The 8295-nt window shown below is 56.9% G+C and overlaps 2 protein-coding genes across 2 annotated transcripts; both read left to right on the top strand.

Moving 5' to 3' along the window:
* Nucleotides 1–1243: 1243 nt before the first annotated feature.
* On the top strand, nucleotides 1244–4071 carry VTN (vitronectin). Its single transcript, XM_028108986.2, has 8 exons — nucleotides 1244–1307; nucleotides 1400–1519; nucleotides 1596–1916; nucleotides 1996–2135; nucleotides 2393–2549; nucleotides 2749–2901; nucleotides 3320–3667; nucleotides 3905–4071. Exons 1-8 carry the CDS (start codon nucleotides 1244–1246, stop codon nucleotides 4015–4017), a joined length of 1416 nt encoding a protein of 471 aa, XP_027964787.1. The 3' UTR covers nucleotides 4018–4071.
* Nucleotides 4072–5385: 1314 nt separating this feature from the next.
* Nucleotides 5386–6286, top strand: SEBOX (SEBOX homeobox). Its single transcript, XM_028109191.2, has 3 exons — nucleotides 5386–5449; nucleotides 5606–5766; nucleotides 5906–6286. Exons 1-3 carry the CDS (start codon nucleotides 5419–5421, stop codon nucleotides 6284–6286), a joined length of 573 nt encoding a protein of 190 aa, XP_027964992.2. The 5' UTR covers nucleotides 5386–5418.
* Nucleotides 6287–8295: the final 2009 nt, after the last annotated feature.

Here is an 8295-nt window from a genome sequence, read left to right as displayed (position 1 = left end):
GTGCAGAGCGGGAGGACTGCCTCGGTTTCCCCCGCAAACCCCATGACACTGCAACGTGACGGCAACACCGTGGAGCGTGCCCCCTCCCCTAACAGTGGTTCAAGCAATCATGGCAGCAGACCCTTTATGCCTGTTTCTCAATGAAGCCTTGAGACAGGCCTAAGGGGTAGGGATTAGTGTTCCCCTTTAACAGCCAAACTGACTGAAGCTCACAGACAAGAGCCTGCCCAAAGTCACACACCCCTCTCTGATTATGGAACTGAAAAAGTCAGTTGGAAACTCCGACAATCATTTTTTCCAGGTGGTGCCAGGATTTCAGGAGGCCCAATGGGCCCGGGGCAGTGGGCACAAAATCAGGCCTTCTGTGCCAGGGGTATTTTCTGGAAAGACGGATGCTACTTAGTCTAAAAGTGTGGCGAATGAGGCTATTCTTTACCCATAGGGAATCTGAAGGTGGAGACGGAGCAGTGCCTACCAAGGAGCAGTGAAATATGGGGAGACTAAGGAATCAAATCCAGTCCAAATGGTTAATATTCATCCAATTTTGCTGTGCTGTGAAGCCCAGCTTGGGAAAATCAATGCATCCAAGAGTTGAACCTAAACACGAAAATCTGTTTTTTTATGATAAAAAAAAAATTCCCCCAGGATGCTTACCAGCATTCCTCCAACCGCCCCCCCCCCCCCCCCCTGCCTTTTCACTGCCCTAAATACACAGTGGGTGGGTGAGACAGTCAGGGATGTGCCAGATCAAACAGATCACAGATAAATAACCGGTTATGGAGAATGAAGCTGGCGCTACTCCAGGCACTGGGAATTTCGTCTGCTTTAGTTTGTGTAACCCCCAACACAACAGGAGGCAAGCATTATTAATCTCACTTAACCAAAAAGAAAGCCAGGGCAGGTAAAACCATTTGCCCAAGGTCACAGCCTGTGAGTGGCACAGTGGGCCTTCTTTATGTCCTCCAGATCCACTGCGCTGGTTCCCTTCTGACACGACACGGAGCTTGGCAAGGATCCTATTTACAGTTCTCCCAGGCCCGGAGTTCCAGGAATGTGACCCTTTGCTGCAGCAGCCTCTGGGGTCCAGGGCACTGGGGGCTGGGCCAGAGATTGAGCAAACAGCAGAAAAGGCACAGCTCTTTTTCTCTGGCTCCCGCCCTCCCAGTCCCCACCTCGCCCTCCCTTCTTCAAGCATCGAAGCGCGCAGAGCCCAGTTCACCAGGCTAGAAGCTAGGGGCCTGCCATGGCCTCCCCAAGGCCCCTGCTGCCGCTAGTCCTGCTGGCCTGCGTTGTTCTGGCTGACCAAGGTGCAGAGGGGATTGGCGGCTGTTCGGGCCAACGGAGGGTGGGCAAGGGTGGTCTGGGCTTGGCCATGCCAACTAACATCTCCTCCCCGCAGAGTCCTGCACGGGCCGCTGCACAGAGGGCTTCAACGCCGACAGGAAGTGTCAGTGTGACGAGCTCTGCTCTTACTACCAGAGCTGCTGCGAGGACTATGTGACCGAGTGCAAGCCCCAAGGTGCGTCCAGAAGGGCTGGCTGGGTCCGGGGTCCCCTCTGCAGCTGGACACTCACCACCACCCACTCTGCCCACAGTGACTCGTGGGGATGTATTCACTCTGCCAGAAGATGAGTATGGGGCCACTGACTACCCCGAGGGGTCGAGAGGGAGCGTCCTCACACAGCAGGGGAGCACCATGCTGAGCCCTGGCCTGCAGACGGGGCATGAGGAGTCTCCTGCCCTGGTACCTATTCTGATCCCTGAAGAAGAGGCTCCAGGACCTGGGCAGGAGACCTCAGGGCCTGAGACCCATGCCGAAGACATCCCTGAGTCCCCAGCAAAGGAGGAGCTATGCAGTGGGAAGCCCTTTGATGCCTTCACTGACCTCAAGAACGGCTCCCTCTTTGCCTTCCGAGGTGATTCCAGGGGCATGTCTTGGGGGTAGGGGTCTGCCCCTGGAACATCCCCTCCCTCACACAGCCTCCCGCACTCTAGGGCAGTATTGTTATGAGCTGGATGAAGAGGCAGTGAGGCCTGGGTACCCCAAGCTTATCCGAGATGTCTGGGGCATTGAGGGCCCCATCGATGCTGCCTTCACTCGCATCAACTGTCAGGGGAAGACCTACCTTTTCAAGGTACCAGGCCCGGAGGCTGTGGGTCAGGGTCAAGGGTATCTAGGCAGGGGTGGAGGGCTGCTGTGCCCAGGACTAGGGTGGGCAGGAAGGCTGGATCCCAGCCTGTGGTCCCTGACTGGGGCTCTTGAGGACAGGGAAGCCCAGGGCTCCAGGTCCTGGGCGACAAGCCTAGAACTGGGACGGCTGCCTTGGGTGGGGGACTCTGCCTGTGCCCAGCCAGCTACCTCCTCACTTCCTCCTCTTTCTCTACCCCTTAGGGTAATCAGTACTGGCGCTTCGAGGATGGTGTCCTGGACCCAGATTTCCCCCGCAACATCTCTGAAGGCTTCAAGGGCATTCCGGACAACGTGGATGCAGCCTTGGCTCTCCCTGCTCATAGCTACAGTGGCCGGGAGCGGGTCTACTTCTTTAAGGGTACTAAGGGAGTGGGTGCGAGAAAGAGCAGGCAGTGGGGTGGTCTTGGTTTGCCTCCACACTCCTCTAGGGGCAGGGTCAAACTAGGCTTGCCCCCTGCCAGGAGCTCCTATCTTCAGCAGCCTTGGGGCTGGCTTTCCAGCCTTGCTCACACGTCCCCTCCCCCCCCCCCCCCCCACCTCCCGGCTTCCCCACTCAGGGAGACAGTACTGGGAGTACGAGTTCCAGCAGCAACCCAGTCAGGAGGAGTGTGAAGGCAGCTCCCTGTCCGCCGTGTTTGAACACTTTGCCTTGCTGCAGAGGGACAGCTGGGAGACCCTCTTCGAGCTTCTCTTCTGGAGCAGACCCCCTGGTATGGAGGGAGGGCAAGTCTTGCTTTCACCTCCTGGGACCCTCTGGGGACGGGCAGGGCACAGCATGCCAGAGGGGGCTGTGATTGCAGAGCTATGGATCAAAAGCTGTTTGCTCAGGCCAGACTTTGTTTCTATTGACCTCTGGGGGGAGGTCCACCTGGACCCCACACAGTGGACTTTGCCTAGCACAGCCAAGGGCATAGACGGCAGGAGGAGTGGCCGTGGCTGAGGCAAGTGGGGAGGGCTGTAGTGGAGGAAGGCCAGGAGAAAGAGCACTGAACGGGGAGTCAGAGGGCCCAAGCACTGTGCTCTGCCATGAGCTTGCGGTGTCCTTGGGCAAGGCACACAGCCCACTGTTGGGCACCAGATGAACTCTACAGGCCTCCAGGGTTCTCATTAACCCATCCCCTGCCACAGGTGGTGCTGTACAGCCCCGGTTCATCAGCCAGGACTGGCCTGGTGTGCCGACGCAGGTGGATGCGGCCATGGCCGGCCGCATCTACATCTCAGGCTCAGCTCCCCGATCCTGGGCCAAGAAGCCCAAGTCTAAGCGGCGTAGCCGTAAGCGCTACCGTTCACGCCGTAACCGTCACCGTGGCCGAGGCCGCAGCCAGAACCCCCAGCGGCAATCCCGTTCAACCTGGCTGTCCTGGTTCTCCAGTGAGGAGAGCGGCCTGGGCACCTACAACTATGATGACTACGACATGGACTGGCTTGTGCCTGCCACCTGCGAGCCCATCCAAAGTGTTTACTTCTTCTCACGAGGTGGGAGCCTCTGCCATCCTTGGAGCTCGTCTAGCTGGGTCTTCCCTGCTGTCCCTGGTCCCGCGTGGGCTGAACATGGCCCTTGGGTGGTGACTCCAGAAAGCCAGGGTGGGAATCCTTAGCTGCATTTTGGATGTTCACTTACCCTTCCAGGAAAGACCCATGTCTTCTTTCTCAGGGCAGGACTGGGCAGGGCCAGGCTGGGTCTCACACATCCTCTCCCGACCTCTCTTCCAGACAAGTACTACCGAGTCAACCTTCGCACACGGCGAGTGGACACTGTGAGCCCTCCTTACCCACGCTCCATCGCCCAGTACTGGCTGGGCTGCTCAGCCCCTGGCCACCAGTAGGAATCTGAGCCCACACAGCTGGGCCCTCCACTGCTCCTTCCTCAACCTCTTCCTCCCAGCCCAATAAAGATCCCTTGACCCTGAGTTTAAGACTACTGTCCTGACTGGGGTGGACAGGCAGGAGACAGGGATCTGCTTGGGGAAAGGAAGGGAGGCTGGGCCGTCACAATGTCTTGGGGGAGGAGAGCCACCTTGTGTCCAGTCCACATTGAGTTCAGGCCCTCTCTGTGAACCCAAAAAGCTCTGGGCTGGGGAGGGCCTCATGAGTGCTAGCCTTCCTCCTGAGCTAAGCAGCCCCTACAGGGGGCTACCAACATTAGCAGGAGCTTGAACCCCACTGATGATGACAGGAGCTACCAAGTGCCCCTCCTAGCCCTGGGCTTGCTTTGCCTCTAGGAATTGACTAGGGTCTTGGAGGAGAGAGAAAGGGCAGAGGGAGGTGGACTTCTGGCTTAGCTTTCCTGCCCATCCTGCGCCTGCAATGTGGTTAGCCTAGGGAAGTGGTGTGCTCCCCCAAACCCACCCCTAGGATGAGCCTTTCTTTGAGGCCTCTGTCTCGGGTCTGGGGTGTGCGGTACTGAGGTTAGGAGAGGGAAGGGCAAGAATGCAAAAGAAATTCAAACGCACCCACTTCTCTTAGAAAAGTGGCTCCAAAGACTTACAAGGATGACTACTCTGTAAACACAAACATCTTTCTTAGGTAGGATGCCTTGATTGTACCTGTGGAACCTCCTCTGGTTCTAGGTTCCTGGACTCCAAGAAGCCCATTTGGGCTTTCAAAGGGTTGGATGCAGACGAGTCTCTAAAGCAGACCTGAGGGCATGCTGGTAGTGACATCAGCTCCCTAGCCCTGCTGAGGGCGGGGTGGCTGCCGTTCACCTGCTAGCCGTCATCCCTGCCATCACCCGCCGTCCCTATCATCCTGCCCAGCCTTCGGTTGTGGCACAGGACTCCACCCACTCTCCCCTAAAGGTAGCCAGCGCCAGGGCACTGAGGGCTCCAGAAGGGGCAGGTGAAGCACTGGGAGCACTAGAGAGAGGGATTTTTTCAGCTGCCTGGAAGGAGTCCTGGGAAGATTTTCACAAAGTACAGGATTTCAGACACAGACTGCTGGAGTCTGCGGTGTGAGGAGGGGGGCTCGGACCGGCTTCCTTTATGAAGCCCCAGAGGAGCAGGGGCCACAGAAGTTTTGCTCCACCCATACCCACACAAGCCCCAACCCTGCCCCTGGCCTCCCCTCCTTCCTCTGGGACGGCTCTGCTCCCCTCAAGCTGGACATGAAACCTCTCCCCTCCTGGAGGCGGGGCCAACCCTCTGAGCAGGATAAAACCCCAGGAGGAGGGGTGTGGTGCGGGCACAGCCTTGGCATGGCCCTCTGGCTCCTCATTCTCCGCCAGCTCCATGGCCAGCCCTGTGGACGCATCCTCACCAGGTGATCTGGTGGGGAAAGGGTGGGCAGGGGGAGAATGTGGGGAAGGTGTGATGGGGGAAGGTGGAAGTGAGGGAGCAGAGAGTCGGCTGGGAGTTTTGAGGCTGGGATGGAGGCTCTTGCAGGGAGTCCTGGCTTGACTCCTACTCTGGCCCGCAGGCCATGCCAGTGGGTTGGGTTCCCCCCGGAGAAAGCGGACCACCTTCAGCAGGGGGCAGCTGCTGGAGCTGGAGCGGGCATTTGCAGCACGGCCCTACCCCGACATCGGCACCCGTGAGCACCTGGCTCGGGTCACCTGCCTTCCTGAGGCCAAGATACAGGTGAGCAGTGACCCCCTCTCAGGGTGGGGGTACTCTCGCACAGTCCCTTTTTTCTGGGTTCCCACCTCCAGGTTTTGCTTTCCCTGTAGCTGGGGAAGGGGGTGCTGGAGCCAGAAGAGATTCCTTTTTCCCTTATCAGGTGTGGTTCCAGAACCGCCGGGCCAAGAGAATCAAGAACAGGAAGGCAGGAGGCCTAAGCCCCAGGCCCGAGCACACCCAGAGAGCTCGATCTCTTCCAGACACCCTCCAGCAGGCCCGGGAGCCCCGAACACTAGGCCAGCTTCCGCCCTCCAACAGCACACCTCAGTGTGCCTCAATGAGTCGACATGCCTCCTGCCCAGCTCCCGGCTTGAGTCCAGGGCAGGGCTGGGCAGGGGCTAAAGCTGTAGCCCCATGGGGACCAGCTGGGGCTTCAGGGGTCCACCTTTCTTCAGAGCGAGCCACTCCCCAAACCTCATTGGGCAGCTTATCTGACCTCATCTATGCCTCCGCCATCGTCACCAACCTGGACCACTCCTAATCGAAGACCAGAACTTGGGAGACCACTCCTCTGGCTCTGCAGCCCACCTGCCTCTCAGGGCTGAACGCATCAGAAGTGGATCCCCCACCCCACCTGTTACACAAGGGAGTTCTCTTATCAGAAGGAAGGTTAGCTGAGGAATCCCTCCTTCCCACTGTCCTCCAGGCCAGCCCAGAGTCCCCAGGGCCTGGCTCCTGCTACACAGCACCCCGCCCCTCCTGGAGCCTATGCCCATCACCATGGCAGGAGGTACCTTCAGAGAGATGGGGTAAGGGCTGGGTTGTCCACCTCTCTGAAGCCAGGCCTGGCACCCAATTCTTCTCACCCTGGCTGACAACACCTCCTCCCTCCAAAGAACGGGCAGCCGCCCCTCACTTTCAGGCCATTAGCTAGCTGCTAGGTGAGTTCGGTGAGAAGAGCACGGAAACTAATTCCAGACTGCTGGGAACCAGGGCCCCCTCTTCTGACCTACCACCACCTGGACAAATGAATCGGAACCATGGATCTGAAGAGGAAGTGATATTAAAGTAGTAAAGCAGAAAGAGGAGCCCAGGGCTTATGTTCATTTAATTTTCACAAAGATCAGATTGGCTGCCCTCTGACCTGAGGCTGTGGAGACAACGTGACAGATTCAGCGGGGGGGTGGGGGCGTGCACACTGGCAACCTTGGGTTTTCCTATCACCATCATCTGTAATACCAACTAATCTCCAAATAAAACCCAAACTCTATACACTTAATCTGGATTGTTGTGTGCTGCAAGTGAATGGGGACAAGCGCCGTTTGCTTTTGAGATGTATCTCCATCACCTAATCCCTAAATAGGGCCAGGTTTCACACAGCTCCTGGGTGGGAGGCATTACCCAGGCTTCTCCTGGGATTAGAGGGACAGTTAATTGAAGGGCTTAGGGCTCTGGCTGGGAGATGGGAGACTCTGCCGGCACGTTCCTGCTCCTGCTCCCACAGCTTCCAGGCCGCTCCGGCTGCTTCCACTTCTGGAGCCGCTCTGCTCCAGGAAAGCATGGAGTTTGCAATCAGTCTGGGCTGGATTCAAATCCTGGCTCTGCTATGTAACCCTGCAACTCTCTGAAAGTCTATGGGCCTGCAAAAAATGGGGGGTGATAATACTTGTCTTCTCTCCATTCGGGGAATGGGAAGCAATAATGTTAAGTGAAGGGCTTCATGTGGTGTGATGCGTTATAAAAGCTCTCGATTCACCCGAGGTGCCTTCCCTCTCCATACAGCAGGCTAGGAGAAACTGGGAGAACACCAAACTTCTTGATCATCTGGCCTCCTGCCAAGCACTCCCCTTTTGCCCTGGGAAGCCCTGGGCCCAGACTGCAGTGGAGAAAAGTATGGGGTGGTGAGAGATGGAGGAAGTGGCTGAGAGCAGAGAGAGTGTTCTTCTCTGTGACGAGAACCGGAGGACAGGCCACCTTATTGCTATCTCCAACTCTGCCCCTGCACGCGGAAAAACACTTTGCACGGTGAAGAACCCCTTGGCAGGAACTAGGTCTTCTACCTCTTGATCTCCAGCAGGTAGCACAGTACTTGGCTCATAAAGGAGTTCTCAATAAGTGTTCAAGGCCGCAGAAGCCTGCTGACTTGTGAGGAGGGGCTTGGGATCAAGGTAAGGACCCCATTCTAGTGAAAGGGGTGTGTGTGTGGAATGACCCCAATCTCAGTGTGAGAACACACCTTGGGGCAGAAGCTGTTTGAGGGGGCCTGCCCTTTATCTAACATTTACAAGCCTTCCAACCTTCCAATCCAGGTATCTGGGGGGCGTGAACGCTGAAGGCTATGTGGGCCTACACGCTACCTGGCCCGCAGAGTTCAGTAAAGTACGACAGCCACGAATCTCCACAGACATTCAGTGTAGCTTTTAAACTCAGTCTTAAATGGTCTGGCTTGCTAGAAACATTATAAAATGCCACCTTAACTTTTTTCTCACAGTTGACATTTCTTTCAACCAACAACAGAAATTCTAAGATCTCTCAACAAAGTCATCTATG

Source organism: Eumetopias jubatus, unplaced genomic scaffold (genome assembly GCF_037043125.1).
Source record: "Eumetopias jubatus isolate StellerSeaLion01/CBP00866 unplaced genomic scaffold, mEumJub1_p1.0 scaffold_10, whole genome shotgun sequence".
Classification (NCBI taxonomy): Eukaryota; Metazoa; Chordata; class Mammalia; order Carnivora; family Otariidae; genus Eumetopias; species Eumetopias jubatus.
The sequence above is the reverse complement of the archived record's forward strand: the minus strand, read 5'-3'. Positions and strand labels throughout refer to the sequence as shown.

Bases quoted from the DNA above. Each gene is read 5' to 3' on its own strand.
- VTN (XM_028108986.2), top strand. From the start codon at position 1,244: ATGGCCTCCCCAAGGCCCCTGCTGCCGCTAGTCCTGCTGGCCTGCGTT. The intron at 1,520-1,595 runs GTGCGTCCAGAA...CTCTGCCCACAG, and splicing joins GACCGAGTGCAAGCCCCAAG to TGACTCGTGGGGATGTATTC. The intron at 1,917-1,995 runs GTGATTCCAGGG...CCCGCACTCTAG, and splicing joins CTCCCTCTTTGCCTTCCGAG to GGCAGTATTGTTATGAGCTG.
- SEBOX (XM_028109191.2), top strand. From the start codon at position 5,419: ATGGCCAGCCCTGTGGACGCATCCTCACCAG. The intron at 5,450-5,605 runs GTGATCTGGTGG...TCTGGCCCGCAG, and splicing joins TGTGGACGCATCCTCACCAG to GCCATGCCAGTGGGTTGGGT. The intron at 5,767-5,905 runs GTGAGCAGTGAC...TTCCCTTATCAG, and splicing joins TTCCTGAGGCCAAGATACAG to GTGTGGTTCCAGAACCGCCG.